This window comes from Dryas octopetala, chromosome 1 (genome assembly GCF_963921425.1).
Source record: "Dryas octopetala chromosome 1, drDryOcto1.1, whole genome shotgun sequence".
Taxonomy (NCBI): domain Eukaryota; kingdom Viridiplantae; phylum Streptophyta; class Magnoliopsida; order Rosales; family Rosaceae; genus Dryas; species Dryas octopetala.
In genome coordinates, this window is record NC_141366.1 from 1,862,897 (window position 1) to 1,882,203 (window position 19,307).

Consider the following 19,307-nt stretch of genomic DNA (forward strand, 5'->3'; position numbering starts at 1 on the left):
ACAGGTCAGAGTGTGTCACCAAGCCGCAACGAAACCGCCGGGTCACCGTATCACTGTCCTAATAGGAAAACTCAATACAGCGTGTCTGCGTGTGTGTGTGTGGGTGTGTTGAGGAGAGTAAAAAAGGAGACGACTTGTTAAGCGGTGTGTCTTCAAGTGTCGTGCATGCATTTTATGCATCTGTTGCTTTGCATGCACTCTCTCTCTTCTCTCTCTCTCTCTTAGCCTCTCTTTCATATACAAAATACACGCTTTCTTGGTCTTACCCACAGAACCAAAACCCCCACTCGCCGTTACGTTCCCTCACTCACTAATCGTAAACCCACTGATCAGTTTGACTCGATTCTTCTTCATCAGCTCAGACTCTTAAGCTCTGCTCTCACTACCATCGTCTGCTTTGTGTTTAGTATTTGAATGACTTGTGATTTTCAAGATTTGGGTTTTGTAGATTGGGACTAGACAAGGTTGGTTGGTTTTTCTGCTACTTCTTTTTATTGATTATTTATTTATTTATTTAATTATTGCCCAATCTCAGATGCTGTGCATGATTGTGTCTAATGCTGGCCTTGTTGGTTAAATTTTTTGGCTCTGGTCAAAAGGGGTTTTAGGGATTTGCTTTTGATTGTTTTGTTTGTTTGCTTCAAGGGTCTGGAGGGGTTGAATTTGGGGTTATGGGGTCCAAGATTTGCATGAATGAATATTGTGGGACGACCAATACGCACGAATGGAAGAATGGTTGGCCTGTGCGATCCGGTGGATTTGCCCATCTCTGCTACAAGTGCGGGTAATTTTTGTCCCTCTTTTAGCTTTTATGCTTTCCAAGTTTTAATTTTTTAGCTATTCTGTGGTTGATACGGTGTTGGGAGGGCAATATCGGATTATGGGATTTGGTTCTTTACGTGGGGTTTTATGTGTATTGCGGGTTTAGAGGAGGCAGTCGTTTTATGTTGTGATTTTTATCGTGTTGGACTGTTGGGGTTTTGACCAATTGTGTTTCTTCATGAGCTGCTTCTATTTTTATCGTGTGTCATGAAGGAATTAGCAACATTGTCAAGTTTCGACCTTTAATTGGAATACAATTAAAATCTTTACCACAGTTATTAAAAGTCTGCTGCTACTGATTTTTAATTTATTTGATGTAAAGGAGAAATATTGGAATAAGAGAAAATGCCAAATTGTTTCCACCCATGCTAATTAGCTGAGCAATTTAGAATTTCTGATTGTCTATGTTTTATACTCTTGTGTTTTGTTGCAGGTTAGATTTTCATATGTATGCCTAATACTTCAACTTTGTATGTACCCGTGCTAGTGAAAATATATAGCCACTCTGCCTTGTTCTTCATGCTATGGACAATGAATTTCATTTGTGATCTCTTGTCTAATTGACAATGTATGTAAATCCATGTAGCCTTAATTGGACTACAAGTAAGGAGTATTGTACTTCTAGTTAATGTTGTAAGCATCTCATTATGATGTTGTTTAGTTGTTCATATGCAACTTATATATTTATCTGTTTTTCCCACTGTTGGTTTCCAATATATTTTCTGTTGCCGGACATGGCACTGCATGTGTACTCCAGAACTGCATATGAGAATTCAGTTTACTGCAATACATTCCACTCAGGGGAAACTGGTTGGAGGGACTGCCGTTTGTGCAACAAGGTTAGCTAGCAGTTTACCCATCTTTTAAAAAAAAAAAATTTATTGAAGCTCTCTCTCTCTCTCTCTGACTCTACTTTTAAAATTTCTTGAATTTTGTGCAGCCTATCCACTGTGGATGCATAGTCTCTAGGGAATTGTATGAGTTCATGGATGTGGGAGGTGTAGGGTGTATTGGCTGTGCAGAGTGCTCTCAACGTCTTGCGGTATGAACAAATTCAAGTTTTAGGTTATCATATGCCAATTTTTGATCTCCATGGGTTTGCATTAAACTCTCTTAAGATTACATCACTGATAACTTCAAAACATAAAGGATGCATCTATTCAATGAAACAGAATATAAAAAAAGGTTTTGTTTTGTTTTTTTAGTACTGGCTGTAAATTTGTAGCACTGATTCTTCTGTTTTCACCTACTCCATGTCACTGTGCAAATAGATGGGTGGTCCAAAATATTATGGTTGATATACTGTGACCTACTCATACTCTCCCAATAGTAATTCTTAGTTATTTTCTAAATCTTAAATGAATATGTAAGCAATTTGTCTTTATCAGTCGCAATCTCTCCATCTCTCTCTCTCTCTCTCTCTCTCTCTCTCTCTCTCACACACACACACACACACACACAGATGACCTATAGGATTTTCATGGATTCTTAACTTATTTTGTGTAGATCAAGAATGATGATGTTCTGAATGGATTTGGTGGATTGACAATAAGTAATGCCGGTGGTCGGCATTGTACTCCTGTTGAGAATCGTGTGGTTGGTGATACTGTTGATGAGGGAAAACTTTTACAATTGTGCAAAATCATGGAGGCTAATGAAAACATTGTGCCTCTACCTCAAAGAGGTGACATAAATGCATCTCTTGGGCAAACCAAACGAGAAGAAGTCACACATCAAATAGCGGAAGTTGGCCCAGGATTTTCAAGTGCCGCTCAGTCGTCTATTGGATCATTAACATTTGCAAAACCAGACAATGGTAGAACAACGTTAGAGGTCAAAGATATGAATAAATCTTCCTGTCCGCCATCTTTGAGTATGACTTTGGGATCCCCATCTGGGACTCCAAATTTTGTACAACCCTTTGCTGGTGGCCTTGTGGATGGGAGAGAACAGAACAAGACACCTTCTTCCTTCCAACAGGGGCAAAAGTCTCGGCCTATTTTGCCTAAACCCTTGAAATCTGGTCTAACTATGAGTTCAGAGACAAATAAAGGTGGAATTTCTCATATGCGCATTGCAAGGCCACCTGCTGAAGGACGGGGAAAGAATCAGTTACTTCCCCGATACTGGCCAAGGATTACTGACCAAGAGCTGGAGAAATTATCTGGCGAGTATCCTTAGTTGATTCATAATTTCTAATTTACATTGATTTTTGTTTTAAAAAGCTTTTTACTTGGTAAAATGTATGCTTTTATCTGTCAATTTGAGAGTAGTGTTTGCCTTAATATGTTTTCAAGTTTGAATTCTACTATTGTGCCACTGTTCGAGAAGGTGCTGAGTGCCAGTGATGCTGGTCGAATTGGTCGTTTGGTTCTTCCAAAAGCATGTGCCGAGGTAAACCATGCATTCAAGATTATGTTTTTTATTATCGTTGGGAAGGGTGAGTGGGGAGAATTCCTTTTCCCTTTCCTTCCCTTCAATGGATAATTTTTTCCCCTTTTCTTTTATGTATTCTTTCCCCCTTGCCACATCTGTATGAACTGGAAGTGAATGCAGGCCTATTTTCCTCCTATTTCTCAATCAGAAGGCCTTCCTCTAAGGATTCAAGATGTGAAGGGGAATGAATGGGTGTTTCAGTTCAGATTTTGGCCAAACAATAATAGCAGGATGTACGTTTTAGAAGGTGTAACTCCTTGCATACAATCTATGCAACTGCAAGCGGGTGATACTGGTATGCTATATTATGTTCTGGCTTAGAGGCTGAGATAAAAGTCCACACATTATTCATTGTTTCAGATATTCTAATAGCTTTCTTAACCCACCCACCCCCCCGCCCCAAAAAAAAAGAAAAGAAAGAGAAAATGCGTCAGATTTTAATCTGATTTCTTTAATTGCAGTGACATTCAGTCGAATAGATCCTGGGGGCAGACTTGTCATGGGATTTCGAAAGGCATCAAAGTTAGATATGCAGGTGAGTTCATAGTTACGTAGTGCATCAAATTCTGCATCCTCCTACTTTTAGACTGCATTTTTGTTCTTATGGACCCTCACATTTGTATGCACATGTTAAATACTTAGGATCCCCAAACATCTACCCTTCCCAATGGCACTCCTGGGGAACCTTCCTTTTCTAGTGTTGTTGAGAATCTGGCTACAGGAAGTGGTGTCTCTAGTCTTTTCCAAACGTATAAAGGAAGCAAGGATCCTCACCTAAATGCTCCATCAGAACATTTGCATTTAGCTGATGGGGATATTAATTTGCATAAAAGTGAAAACCATGGTCTCAGAACCAGTGAGGACTTGCTGCAGCAGGCAGTATCGAATTCTGAGAAGAAGCGGACCCGGAATATTGGGCCTAAAAGTAAGAGGTTGCTCATGCATAGTGAAGATGTTCTGGAGCTGAGGCTTACATGGGAAGAAGCACAGGACTTGCTTCGTCCACCCCCCAGTGTCAAACCAAGCATTGTCACAATTGAAGATCATGAATTTGAAGAGTATGATGTAAGTGTGTGATAGTCAGTGCCCCTCTTGTCATATGAAGTCATGTATGTTATGATGCTTTAACGGATTCAATGCGTTAAAGTTAAATTTATCATGTTCTGAGGTGAGTTATTTGATTACTGTTATTCATTTCTTCTAGGAGCCCCCGGTTTTCGGGAAGAGATCTATATTCACCGCCTGGCCATCTGAGTAAGTATTTGTCAGCTATACTTTGTAGTGTTACTGTATTCTGTATTGAGAAATATGACTATATTACTGCCCAGCCATCTGAAAGAGCATCATCGAACCACTTAAATCCAGTACTCAACCTTGTAATGTAGGCTATGTAGCCATGGGCCTTGTCGGCACATGAATGATGTGCCTATAGGGTGGGCAGTGTACTGTAGTTTGAGTACGAATCTTTATGCATGCATTATGGCAAATAACTCTGTTGCTGAATATTTGGCACTATATTCCAGGAGACAGGAACAATGGGCTCAGTGTGATGATTGCTCCAAGTGGCGGAGGTTGCCTGTCGATGTTCTTCTCCCTCCAAAGTGGACGTGTTCAGAAAATTCTTGGGATTCAAGCAGGTGCAACCTTATTCTTTAATCTTCTGTCCATGAGATGAAAGAGTGATTGTGTTTCTTTTATATCCTCATAGGTGTTCGTGTTCTGCGCCAGAGGAGATGAGCTCGAAAGAATTGGATAATCTTTTAAGAGCAGGAAAAGGTATAACCTAAAGCTTTGTGTCCCTTTTCTATTCCTTCGGGAGTTCTACTGCTCATTCTGTTAAGAACATGGTCCTTGAATTATAAAGTAGCATTCTTTTTAATGAAATGTTTTCTCCTATAATACATTTATCAAATATAGTACATGCGGATGTGGTGTCTGGATGTGTCCGTCAAAGTTAGGTATTGCAGTACTATTGCTACATATCTAGGTTTTACATGGATGCACTTAATGTGCTTGGATTTGCGAAAAGGCTGGAGTTCTTTGGTATATAAGTTGTTTAAATGGAGGGTTCATGTTTGCATGTGCTCATATAATTTTGTGGGTTGATTGCATTAATTTCTGCTCTGTGGGGATAATTATTCTCACATGTTCTTGTTTCTCATAATGGAAGAAGTTTATTGCCTGTGGTAGAGACCTCAATACCTTACTGGATTGCTTGATGTGGCGATTCACTCAGCTGTCATAAAGAGTGTATGATCTGTAATATCAATGATATTCTATTACTCCCTGATTCTTTATGCCTATCTTTAAATTTTTCCCAGATTTGAAGAAGCGAAGAATTGTAGAGAACCATAAGGAAGGCAAAGAACATGAACCTTCTGGCTTAGATGCTCTGGCTAGTGCTGCCATTCTGGGAGATAATGTGGGTGACTCGGGTGAGCAATCAGTTGGAGCCACCACCAAACATCCCCGTCACCGACCAGGCTGCTCTTGCATAGTGTGTATTCAACCCCCAAGTGGGAAGGGCAAGCACAAGCCAACATGCACATGCAATGTGTGCATGACAGTAAAACGGCGGTTTAAAACCCTCATGCTACGCAAGAAGAAACGCCAATCAGAACTAGAAGCAGAGGCTGCCCAGAGGGATGATAACAACCGCAAGGATGAATCAGAAATGAATGGCACATCAAGCGATGTTTTGTTGCTTATGAATCACTCATCAGAGAATGGAGGCAGCCAGAGCAGAACTCAAGCTGATGTGGCTGAAAGTTCCAGTGCTGGACAAATTGACTTGAATTGTGATCCCAGCCGTGAAGACATGCAACTGGAGGCTGCAGAATTGAGCTTGTTGAGCCTTGCTCAAGCTGCCAGCCAACAACCATTAGAGAAGTACATGAAGGAAGGTTGCCTCACAAACATGATGTGCGAGCCTCAGGATGCTCTTGGTTCCTCCTGTTTACTCACACAAGCTACTACTGGGGAGAGTGAGAGACGCATGTCTAATGAAGGTTGCCCTTCATCTGTAGTGTGGGACTGCGAGAGTAAAAGAGATGGTGAAGACTGAAACAATCCAAACGTCTCTTGTTTTTTTGCCCGAGTATATCTTTTTATTATTTTGTTTTAGTTCTAATGGGTGGTGTCATACATAGACTTCTATAGGGTAAAAAAAAATGTAATTTTGTTTCTTCTTCTTTTGGTTCATCTGTCATGTTTGTATGGAGAATTGCCTTACCCTGTAAGTTGAAACAGACAATTGCCGGTTAAAAGCTACCATCTGCCATCTGCGCGGTGCATGAATACCTTCCTTTTGTGGAAAAAATTGGAAATAAATTGAGTCTAGATTGAATGATAAAGAAGTGAATTATTGGCACATTGAGTTAGGATTCTTATAATAATGAATGGCAATTTATTAGCCGAATAATGTAGTTTGGCTTTTGTTTCAGTTTGCCGGGTACACATGAGCAGGCAAACGTGGGTTTGCAAGTGCAAGCAGTGGTTTAGCGAGGGTGAGCTCATATTTTGACTCGGTGAGGTCAATGCAGGACTGAGTGGGTGGCACATCCCAACTAAACCCATGCAGAAGCCTAGCAAATAGCATGACAGTCATGGTAGTGCCGAGCGTAGTACCAATGCAACCACGCATTCCTGTGCTGAACGATATGAAGCGCAACTCCGACTCTGTCAGCGCCACCGCATCACCATCCTTGAGATGGCGCTCCGGCATAAACCTGAGAGGTTCGTCCCAAACTTTGGGGTTACGGCCGAGTCCTTTTCGGCTGAGCAGCACATGGCTGCCCTTGGGGATAAAGTAATTGGCGACTGTGGTGTCGGACATGGAGACATGGGGAACGTTAAAGGGTGCCACTGGGTGGAGCCGAAAGGCTTCTCTAGCACAAGCCTTGACGTAGTTGAGTTGTGACAAGTCTGACTCCTGGACTAGTCTTTCCCTGCCAACCACACCATCCAATTCTTGTCTTGCTTTTTCAAGCAGCTCGGGTTGATTCATCATCTCTGCAATTGCCCATTCAACAGCATTTGAGGGATTATCCACAGTTGCGATCATTACCTCCTACACATGCATATGCACACAACAAAAGATTTCAGTGCTAGCTAACAACATATATATCTTGGAACTTAATTCTTCCAAATAAATTACAATTAATTTAGGGCTAATAGCAATTGTGTCCCTTCAATTACCGTAATTTGAGCTTTGATTTCTTCCAGTGACAGTAATGGTTGACCAGTAGTGTCATCTTTCAATGAGACCAGAATATCAAGCAAGTCTTGTGGTTCCTTCTTCTCGTAGCCATCTTTCTGTGCTTGTTGAACCCTCTCTTCAACTATGGGATCATGGTATTTTCTTATAATCTGAATGGCCTTCTTTACTATCTTCTCATGGCCATCCAAGTCCAGCCCTCTCAAGCATGGAATGTAATCTGATACACAAAAAGCATAGATGTAGTTTAGGGCTGTGAATAGCGCAGACACATGCTCTTGTTCCTCCAAACCAGGTCCTCCATCCTCCATTCCCTCCCCAAAGTACCTCTTATTGAAAACCATTTTCCGAATCACGTTCCCACAATAGTGCTGTGCAGCAATTCTGACATTCACAATGCCACCTTTATTAATGCACTGGTTGTACACATAGCGAACAAGGTTATCAGCCTCTTCAACCCTTTTACGAAGAAGCCACCTGTGTCTGACTGGAGAGAGACATTCAGTTGCAATTACCCTCCTCATTTTCTTCCACTGCTCTCCAAACGGCACCAAAATCACGGTTTTGTATCCGTAAGTGAGGAGATGAGTGGCAATGTTTGTAGGTCTTGACGCAAATGTTGCATCTTGTTTTTTTAGGAATTCACGGCCAAGTTCTGGGCACGTGACGGTGATAACATGAACGTTTCCGAATCGGAAGCATGCAATTCCGGTGTTCATTTCGTTCATGAGGCTGTGCATCCACCGGAATGTGGGCTTGTTGGAGATCATTTCAGGGAGGTTGCCAACGATAGGCCAAGGTTTTAGGCACCTTGGACTCGGAGGAAGTGGGTACTTCTGTTTCTTCATCACTTTCTTATCATGACGCTGTTTCATTAAACATATCAAGGTGATCACTGTAATTACAAGGAGTAGTAGCAACTGTGAAGGAAATACCATCACTACTGCATGTAAGCTGCTCTGCTTTATCATCCTACAGCTCTTGCCTTTAAATAGACATGCACTACCCAGTGCAATATACTTTTTGTTTTTAAAGCAAAAATATACATAATTAATCATTTTAAATATATCAGAGAATCAGAATGGCTCACATCCATGAATACATGTGATTTACTGCATGGATACGATTTTTAAGTTGGATATGATTTACTGGATACGATTTTTATTTTACCGGCTGGCTCACATCCTCTATCACAAATCAGAATGGCTTACATCTCCAATAATCTGACCACATTTGCTGACCACGGTGCGAGCTGATGTGTCAGCCATGTACGTTATTAATGTTAGAAGAAGAGGAATCCATGTAATCAACTTTTTATACTTCCGAGGTCTACTGTCTGCCAACGCTGAGCTCTACTTGGGCCACAGACCAAAACAAATTGGGCTCCTACCATGAAATGGGCCCTGTGTATAGGTTAAGGCAACAGTAATAAGGATCACATGAAGTGACTACCTTCCATATATGTTCCTAAAATTGAGGAACATATATGCCATCAATTCCAGGACTTCCAGCCTATTACAGGCCCAAAAAAATAATTTGTGTCATATTAAATATAATAGTTAATTACCAACTACCCATTGATTAGTAATATTTTTGATCACATTGTTGTAAAAGATTGCAAGTTGAATCACCCTGGCTATTTCATATTAAAAAATAGAAATTACATAACAGTTGTATTTGAACATTTTTCATGAAATCATGCAAGAAGTGTGCTTCGCCACAAAATATAGCCCTCTGATCGAAAATGATATATTTAGTTTCCAAGAGAATCCATTGATCTCATTATGCTGCACGCATATTTCTCTCTCCTTTTTTTTTTTTTTTTTTTTTTTATCTTTCGTTTTTTATAAAGATTGTGGGTGGAAAGATGTAAGCCACATTATGCCACTTCATGCAAATCATCTGTACATTTTTTTAATATAGCTTTACCTGTACTCATAGGCATAGAGACATTAGGCCTGGGGCCACTGCCCTTCTAAAATGTGTAAATATATTTATAAATGTATGTATTATTTTGAAAATTTATATAAATATATATATTTTGTTACTCAAGTAAAAAAAATTAATCATTAAACCTATTGAGAGAAATCTCACATTGAAAATGTGAGGGTCTTGCTAGTAGCTTATAAGAATTTGGGCTACTCCTCCTATTGCCAATTGGTTTTGGGATGGATGCATAGATTTCTTCATGGTATCAGAGCAGGTTATCTACGTGATGTGTCTAACGGCCACACGTGCTTCTACGTCACCCAATGTAAATTGTCTACATATTAGGCTTAAATAACGCCACAAGTGCGGAGGCGTGTTGAGAGAAATCTCACATTGAAAATGTGAGAGATTTGCTAGTAGCTTATAAGGATTTGGGCTACTCCTCCTATTGCCAATTGGTTTGGGATGAATGCCTAAATTTCTTGGTGAATCCAAATAGCTAGTGAGGAAGATTATAGGGTCTAAAACTCAAGAATCCGAGCCTGGCTGGGCTGTAGTATGGGTATAGGGCAAAGCTTGATGCCAATGGTTCAGACCGAGCTTAGCTTTGAAGTGTGGACTTGGTGGACATAGGTTAGAGTTTAGTGTTGGACCTCACCATCAAAGCTTGTACCCAAGTCCTAATTAGGACCTCTACAAAACTTAGGACCATATCATTTATATTGCAAATGCAGTTAAATTAATCAAAGCTTAAAATGATGCAATTTTAAATAAAAGCATAATAACACTTAAAAACGAAGACATATATAACTGGCTTTCGAATATGCCATTGTGGAAGAGGCTTGCTCACTCTTACATCTCTTTTCTTTTTTCATTTCCTTTAGATATATCGTGGTATTATGTAATAAAGCAGCCCACATGCTAGCTCAGTATTTTTTATCAATTGCAGATAAAAAAACGATCGAAGACATAACAAGAATTAACTCATTCCAATAAACCAAACATTACCTACCTAAGAAAATTTTTAAGTCCCAATGTGATATGATTTTTAAGTCCCAATGTGATATGATTGGTGCAGGGTGTTTTCAATATGATTCATGTGGTTCCCTAGAGTTTGAGACACTGTGATTTTTATTTCATCCTTTTTGGCACCATCTTCTTTGTGGGGCTAAATCTCTATTTTGGGTTTTCTTTAAAAATAATAGGTGGGATATTCAGCAAAAACAAATGATCCATAAGGATACGACTCCAAAGCCTTGACAGAATCGATCATAACAAATTATAAATTTAAAAAATGTGAGTCACGTTGCACAGTGGCGGATCTACAGTGGGGTCAATGGGGTCACTTGACCCCATGAACTCAGAAAGGTTGGGCTTGATAAAAAATCTTGACCCCATGAAATCTTGGTTGCAGCCATGGCTGGCAGGGGCAAGATTGCAGAGCAGGGGCAAGAACCAGAACAGGGGAAAGAATCAGAGCCTATCGCCGTCGCCCGTCGCCCCTTGCTCCCTCGCCGTCGCCCCTGCTCCCTCGCTTCCGCCCCTGCTGGGTTTATCTTGCCCCCATAACAGTGGATGTCTAGATCCGCCGCTGACGTTGCATAAGTTGAAAATTATCTCTAATTTTTTCTTAACGGAAATGTAAAAAGATTAATGATTGCAATCATCCATGCACATGACTCATGAGCATAAATAGTAAATCGTAACAATTCGTCTTTTTTTTTAATAACCACGTTTTTTTGTATGTTTTCAATTTGTACAGAAAAATTACTTACTCGTAGTTTTTAATCTTCAAAATGACAAAAACCTTATAAAGTCGAACCTAACTTTTGGAAAACTTTGCTAGTCTGTCCTACATTAGTTTGACTTATAAGGCTATGGTAGGGCCAAAACTTTTGTCATTTTGGGTAAGTGATAAAGAAGCTCTCAAACACTTTGCATTTGGTAACATAAAAAAAAAAACTTCGCATCACAATTATTAGGTGACCCACAATTAAAGCTGCTAATTTAATTAGTGTTTGATAAATGTAAATTAAGCTGCTTTTTATGAAAATTGGAGGTGAGTCACCGTGACTATGCAAAGCAGGGGAACCTGCTTTTAAAAGCAGCTATGAGTTACAGACTTATAATTTTTGGTCAGATAATATTATATAGTTATGTTTTCATATCTAATATTTTAAATTGAAAAGGATGTCGAGGTATGGCTTACATATATACATGGTGCATATGAAGGGGTTGAGATGGAATCAATTAATACTGAAATGTACCTTCGAATTAACGAGGCAAAATGGACCTTCGTAATATTTTTTTAAAAAAATAATAGGCATACATCTTTATTGACTTTTGGAAAAATGAATGTTAATATTAATTTGTTAAAAGAAAAAAAACAAGTGAAAAACACTTTTTTTTACCAAACAAATGAGTAAACAACATTTCAACTATAACATGTCCATTTTGGTCATTATAAACATCCACATTACTTTGACATGAAAATTTATCAAATACTATTGTTTGCTTCACAGCTAATTGTACTTCACAGCACTTTTGAAAACATAATTTACCAAACACTAAATTGCTTTGTTTCACAGCTAATTATACTTCAGAGCAGCTTTCCTTCACTGCTAATTATTTTCACAACATTACCAAACACACGTCTCAACTCTTTCAGCTTAGGAAACACCTTTACCCCTCCTCATGTATAGAGAAAAACTTACAAAATATTAGGTTTAAAGTTGCATCTTCACTTGAGATTAGTGGGAATACATAAATAAGTTAGATGGTTGCTATTTATACACCATTTTTCCTCTTACTACACACCCATTTTACTTAATTTAGTTTTTGAACAATTTAGTTTTTAACCCGAATGTCGCTCTACCGCTAGCATAGGTCTACGAATGGCAACTAAAACAGATGGGGTCAAGTTTTTCACGAGTAAAGCATTACATTTAATATTTATGAATACCTGAATGTACAAGTAAAAGTCATGTAAAATTAGCATGCACACGTAAAACAGTTTTTACCGGTAACAATATATGTGGGTGTGTGAAAAAAACACTATGTTAAGGTAAGAGTGATGGAGTACCCTGCCTCAATATGCTGTTAGACTCCATGGTTGGGTACTTGGGTTGTGGACCTTTACAGCAGACTGCATGCACAAGGTTAATTTGGGTACTAGCAGCCCTTCAAGTGCTACTGCTAGCTTGTCCTGTGGCTTTTTGGCGGGTACCTGGGCTTGTGGTTGCCCAACAGCTGATGGGCTTGAGTGTGTGGCTAGGCTTTGTTGCCTTTTTTGAGGCCTTCAGTTGTTTGTTCTCGTTTAATAAAGTTTGATTTACCCAAAACCTCAAAATAATAATAATAATAAGTTTCAGTAAATTATTTTAAAGGCAATCTTATAGTCCTTAACCATAAATAAACCCACCTAAAATATTGTAATGACAAATAAGCCCAAGCTAGTTATAACTTTCTCCGTGTTTTTTGTTTTTTTAATTGGGCAAATTGTCACTGTCGAACAGTGGTAATTAGTAACAATCATTTTTATGTTATAACACGCGTGGATGTGATTCCAGAAGTTTAAATTTTGTGTTTTATGTTGGTTTATTTAGTTGACAATTACAATTAGTAACAATCATTTTTACGTTATAATACAGGTAGATGTGACTCCAAAAGCTTGAATTTTGTGTTTTATGTTGATTTCTTTAGTTGATAGTGGCAATTAATAACAATCATTTTTACGTTATAACACAGGTGTATGTGACTCCAAAAGCTTGAATTTTGTGTTTTATGTTGATTTCTTTAGTTGACAATGACAATTAATAACAATCATTTTTATATTATAACACGGGTGGATATGACTTCATAAACTTAAATTTGTGTTTTATGTTAGTTTCATTAGTTTTTGACATGTTTATGTAAGAAAAGATATAAGGTATATCTATAAGTATTATTTTTATATGTGCAGTTCAAATAGCTACTGTTGCATAGTGGCAATTGTCGAGCACTCGGTGAATAGTGTCGTGCTCGGTGGGTTTCGTGTTACGCACATTTCATCAAAGTGGATCGGGCTAGAAATGTAGCGTGTGAACTGGATTATCATCCTTATTTTTCAACTGAGCTTAAAAAAAAAAAAAAAAACCCATTAAAGTTTTCCTTACTCTGGAGGAAGACATTTTGAACTGCAATTGTTAGAGTAGCCCAATTAAAATTGCCCCATCTACACTCAAATTCAATTCCCTTTCCCTTGAATCAAAAAAATAATAATAATATTTTGAACTGTTACGACTAAAAATGCTTCCCGCCACGTGTAAGGCCGAGATTCGCTTAGATCATGACATAAGCAATTCTGGACGCGGGTGTACAAAAATAAAGGGCATGACACCAAGTAATATTGTACTTGGAACAACTATGATATAGATCTCGAAGCGGTGTAAGATCAAACAAACCTAAATGAGAAATAAAAATAAAGAGAACTAATGAAAAATTGACTTCTAATTTAACGATCGTGTTGGGTTCTTTTCATTGCCTAGACATTCCAGGACTTAAAATGCTAATTGTACTTGATGAGTGCTTGGTAATGCTTTGATATTTGTTCAAAAAACATCCATGATGTGTGCAATAAAGTGCAAGATCGATCAACTCCAAATGAACAAGGAATTAGGAAAGAAGATATGAAGAAAGCTAGAGAAATTCTGGATCCAACTTGATCAATATCAAACAATCATGACTTCTTTCACCGATCTAATCAAGAATAAGCGAATCAATCCATGAATAAACCAAACATAGAAACAGAGAGATGCAATCAATGTAAATAATTCAATTTCAATTTTCACTTTAATTGATGTTCAAATCTGAGGAGAGATATGTATTCAATGAAGAAAATTAATGCCAAATTGAGAAATAAAAGCTAATAAAAGCAAATTCGAACCAATTAAATGCGTAAAACTGGATCATAAATCACAATTCTTAATGATTGAAAATTAAATGAAGAACAATTTCAAAAAAAATCCAATGAGTAGACAAAGTGAAGTAATGGGTCAGACCATTGTCATGAATATGCAAATTGCAGAAAGTTTTTATGTGTGTTGGTGGAGAGACTCCTTTTGGCTGTAGCTTTCTTATTTATACTTGAATAGGTTTTGAAAACCCTAAGCAAAATGTCCTTGGATCACCCCACATGTAGGATACTGAGCAAGCTTCGGCCTTTGTACTTATCCTTATATGATAGCTGTCATCCAGCATTTGTCAGCTTTCCAAGACACATGTCTTCATATGATTAGCTCTTTTATTAACCTTCTCGGCTTAGTGTAGCCGAGAAGAAGTTTTGTTTGTCAGGGGTATTCAAGCTTATTAAAGACTTGGGCCTTGGACTCTGGCCTATTAACTCTTTTGTGTTCAAGTGACCTCTTAAAATTCATGGTACAAACATGAACTACAAGTTTACAGCCTTAATTAAAGAGCTTGATGTTTCTTTATTTCCAACCACACGGTCATATATCCACACCACCGGAATAGAATATAGTATAATACAATATATAAACAGGCTAAGCAAGACCAATGTTTCACCACCTAGCTCCCTCCAGCACACAATTTTATAATTACTAGTACTTAATATTGTCCGGCCACAGCTTTTTTTTATTCTTGGCCGGGTTATCATATCCATTCCACCTTCATTTACATGGCATCTTTCAAACATTTTTTCTTTGGAAAATTTTTCTCCAATAATAGGAATTACATAGGATGAACTTTTTTAGATTGTTAAAAATAAAAGAGAGGTTTAACCGTTTAAGCATCAAACTGAAGACCTCCCCTCTTATCTTAATAACTGAATAAGAAATATACCATCGCCGGCCCTACAAAGGTATACTTAGGATTTAATGTCAATAATATTAGTCCTAGCTTGTTTCTAGCTACTACATTCATCAGCCATGTTGTTTGTGCAAATATCTCTTACATAGCTGGAGTTGGACATATGTAATATAAAATGTTTATATTGTTAAGCTATGTAATTGGACTCGATGATTTAGATTCACAGTTTAATATCATAAACATCTTGTTCAGACTTTTTAGAGATAAAACTTTTCGTATTTGTAGTAATTTGCTAGTTAACCGTGTGGCATGATTTCTTCATACTTAATATATATAGGTCAAATCGAGAGCGAATCCATCCCAAATTCTGTGGCATATATTCTTTAATGAATCATAATCCTTAATACATTGTCTCACCGTGTGAGAAAAGAATGATGTTGAATTTCTAGGTACAATAACCGGCCCTTTAACTTGTCCTTTTATTACCGTCTTTGATTTCAATAGGACCTATTAATTATTAAACCCTCCTTTCTTTCAACGTACAATTCACTTAAACATATCTCCCTTCTTTCTGATCTCTCTCTCTCTCTCTCTCTCTCTCTCTCTCTCTCTCTCTCTCTCATTTTCTAAGTAGTACGTCTATCAGCTATAGCAAGCTAGCAAAGTTGGGTAGGGATCGATCAGTACTCAGTAGTAATGGGGGACAAGGCAACATTGACAAAGGCAAGAATGGAGCTTGAAGAGATGTATCAGGGCATACCAGACGAGTCAGTGAACCTCACTTTCCAAGACTTTGCAGAACTCAAAGTCAACAACCCAAACCCATCATCAGGAAAGACCAAAAAGCCCAGCCACATGATGATGGAACCCATTTCCGAACTCAAATCCACCACAAAACCATCCCCACTAACCAAACTCCCCAGTCTTGACTTCACCAGAGCCTTGCAAGCATCCAACCACCACAACCTCCACCACCACATCAACGACGTCATCGACGATGTCGTTGATCCATACAGCAGAGGTGGCCATCATGATCATCACCAGGGCCATGCAACACGTGGTCATCGATACGGTGGTGGTGATGATCATCATGGTCATGAAGGGCATGTTCATAATAATAATAATAACCCTCCTTCATGTCACTCCTCCGGGTTGAGGCATGGAGTGGATCAGAGTGGCATGACTAGTAATTATGATCATAGTCATGATGTGAGTGGTATAAGCATGGCTTCCATGTACCAAGACAGAGGTGAACGAAGACGGCCTGGGATTCCACACTCCAATATCTGCACCATTTGTAGCAATTACATCTATATTTTCCGCCACCGTTGCTTGGTACGTACTGCACTGGACTAGTGGACTATACTATAATGTACGCATATTTTATGTTATTTCATTTCAGAGGCTTTGAATACCATTTAAGTCTGCTCACTACAAGAAATGTTTTTGGAGTGAGCAAAGCATACCCTCATTCGTGCCATAAAATGTGGTGACAATTAGGCAATATAGACTGAAATAACTTGATTTTAACAAAAATAAGTGTTAATTAGACAATAGGGACTAAAGTTCTCAATTGCCAACTCATTTTGTGCTCACATCTCTTGTAGTGACTGTTATTATATATTTAGATACGTGCATGCAGCCTAGTACAATTAATATATATAGTTTAGTCAATATATATGGTGTACCACACGCGAGTACGTACGTACTATTATTAATTATGTTTTTCCGATCCTCTAATTCTTAATTATCAGGGTGCCTGAGTTTGATCAATATACAAGAGATGTTTATTATGTGGACTTAAATTTGTGTGCAGGTTTGTGGAAGGGTGTATTGCAGGCAATGTGTGATGGTAGGAATGGGTGAAATGACAGAAGGTAGGAAATGCGTTGAGTGCTTAGGGAGGCGATTCAGCCAAAGGTATCATTGATTAATCAATTCAAACAGATTCATTCATTTCCCTTCAATTGAATTAATTAACTATATAATTGTTGGCATATATATATGCATAGTAATACACTAATACTAGCTAAGCCATGAAAGACCATAAAAATATATAATATTAGATTTAGCTTTCGAATTTGATCCATTAGCTCAAAACAATACCTGAACTAGAGTTAAAATTAAAGGGTTGTTGGAGCTAGCATAGTAGCTAATATAGTTTAAATCAAGAAGTATTGATTTTGTGTTTAAATTCTAGACGACCTCGTTTTGGGGTTGAAGTATTTATAGTTTAAATGATTTAATTTTAAACTTAAACATAAGTCAGTACAAATTATTCGGATTAATACATAGTAGTGGCTTTTGGTGAAACAATTAATTACAGGCCAGCTACTCAGTCAAGAAAATGAAAGAAATATAAAGAATTAAAGATAATTAAAGGCCTGCAATTTAGGGTCCAATAGTAACATAAATGCATATGGTTTGCCGTCCTTGGTTCTTTATACTTGGCACTTAACAAACTGACAGTGGCCCTAAAACAACAAGAACCTCCACAATTTGGACACGGTAATTATTATTATTATTTATGTATTTCATAAAATAACAAACTGACAGCATGTAAATGTGGGTATTTATGTAATTGCGTACAGGTACATACAAAGAGCAGGAAAGGTTGGATGTTTTTCCAGGTACCCTGATGTCGTGAAGCAAGCAGAGCTGAAGTGGGCCGAAAAAGGGCCCAGAAGGAGTGGCAAGGGGGCCCAAGGTTGCGGCTCAATGGTGTCGACCATATCAAGAAGCCCAGTGACCCCAATGACTCCGATGACCCCAAACAGGGCCCATCATGCTGGCAGTGGCCCAAATTCTTTTGTCATGAGTTCATCCTTTTCCCCTTATTCGCCCACTAACCGCCACCACCTGCCTTTCTAGACAAGACACCCATATTATCATTCTCCCTCTCGGTTTTTTAATATATGTAAACTATTCAAAACCCCGTAATTAGAGTTTAGTTATTTCAAAACCTCCACCCTTATTAAAAATAATTCAAAATCCCCTATTAGTCATTTAAACTCTCCCAAAACCTCCTGGTCAACTAACATCCATTTATGTTTGACCCACATTTTTTTAAATATTCCTATTATAACCCTGTTATTCAAATCAGTTTTTTTTTTTTAATTTCTCTCATCCTCATCCTCACGCTCTCTCTCTCTCTCTCTCTCTCTCTCTCTCTCTCTCTCTCTCATTCCCGCACCTTCTCTGTTCTCTCTCCTCCGCGCGCGGCTGTCGTCGGCGCGTGTGGTGTCGTCCGGCAACGGTTGCCAGCAAGACCACCACCATCAGCTTCGTCTTTCTCTCCTCTTTCTCCCTCTGTCATCACTCGCCCCGAATCAAGCCCAAACAGCCCAGATCGCCGCCACTACGATCGGTGGTGCTCGCCGGCGATCTGCCTTTTTCGACGGAGTTGGAATGCCGGACCACCCAAGTCTTCTTCCTCTCGACGTCCTGAGCACAATGGTATGCTCGGATTCTCCATCCGATCAGCCACGGCGGAAGATCGATGCCACAAAGGCCGCGGCTTCTCCACCAGCGATCTGCCTTTTTCGGCGGAGTTGGAATGCCAAACCACCCAAGCCTTCTTCCTCTCGACGCCCTGAGCACGATGGTGTGCTCGGATTTTCCATCTGATCAGCCACGGCGGCAGATCGAAGCCACAAAGGCCGCAGCTTCTCCGCCGGCGATCTGGCTTTTCCGGCAGCCATTTCCGTCGAGTCAGGTACTAATATTCTTCTCCTCATTGTACTCTTCAATGCTATGTGCTTGGATTGGACCAATTGCTGATGAATCAAAAAACCCCAAATCGAACCTCATTGTGTGTTGTTGTAACTGTGTATAGGGAACTTTAAGCCTACATTTATTGGTTACACAGTTTCAGTTCGTGAAACAGTTTCAGCTCGTGAAACAGTTTCAGCTCATGAAACAGTTTCAGCTCGTGAAACATGAGTTTTAAATGAATTTTGAATGAAATTATAGTTCTGAAATATGATTAATCAAATTTGCAGGTAGAAACAGATCGAGGCAGTGGCGACTGTCGTGTACTCGTCGCGCGTGAGATGATCGGACGACGTTGTATTGTTGGCTACTCCTCTCATCTCAATGG

At 38.9% G+C, this 19,307-nt stretch overlaps 3 protein-coding genes across 3 annotated transcripts; 2 read left to right on the top strand and 1 right to left on the bottom strand.

Moving 5' to 3' along the window:
- The first annotated feature begins 142 nt into the window (after nt 1-142).
- On the top strand, nt 143-6,630 carry LOC147296241 (B3 domain-containing transcription repressor VAL2-like). Its single transcript, XM_086237963.1, has 13 exons — nt 143-464; nt 646-784; nt 1,580-1,661; nt 1,763-1,864; nt 2,329-2,993; nt 3,120-3,216; nt 3,379-3,553; nt 3,720-3,793; nt 3,901-4,323; nt 4,463-4,512; nt 4,782-4,895; nt 4,967-5,034; nt 5,580-6,630. Exons 2-13 carry the CDS (start codon nt 672-674, stop codon nt 6,320-6,322), a joined length of 2,706 nt encoding a protein of 901 aa, XP_086094089.1. The 5' UTR covers nt 143-464; nt 646-671; the 3' UTR covers nt 6,323-6,630.
- A 58-nt stretch (nt 6,631-6,688) lies between these two features.
- On the bottom strand, nt 6,689-8,742 carry LOC147296242 (phenylalanine N-monooxygenase CYP79D16-like). Its single transcript, XM_086228841.1, has 3 exons — nt 8,686-8,742; nt 7,456-8,340; nt 6,689-7,327 (listed from the first exon to the last, which is right to left on the bottom strand). The coding sequence occupies exons 1-3, from the start codon at nt 8,740-8,742 to the stop codon at nt 6,698-6,700; spliced, it is 1,572 nt and encodes a 523-aa protein (XP_086084967.1). The 3' UTR covers nt 6,689-6,697.
- A 7,162-nt stretch (nt 8,743-15,904) lies between these two features.
- LOC147296243 (uncharacterized) lies at nt 15,905-18,079 on the top strand. Its single transcript, XM_086230016.1, has 3 exons — nt 15,905-16,543; nt 17,025-17,128; nt 17,800-18,079. The coding sequence occupies exons 1-3, from the start codon at nt 15,905-15,907 to the stop codon at nt 18,077-18,079; spliced, it is 1,023 nt and encodes a 340-aa protein (XP_086086142.1).
- Nucleotides 18,080-19,307: the final 1,228 nt, after the last annotated feature.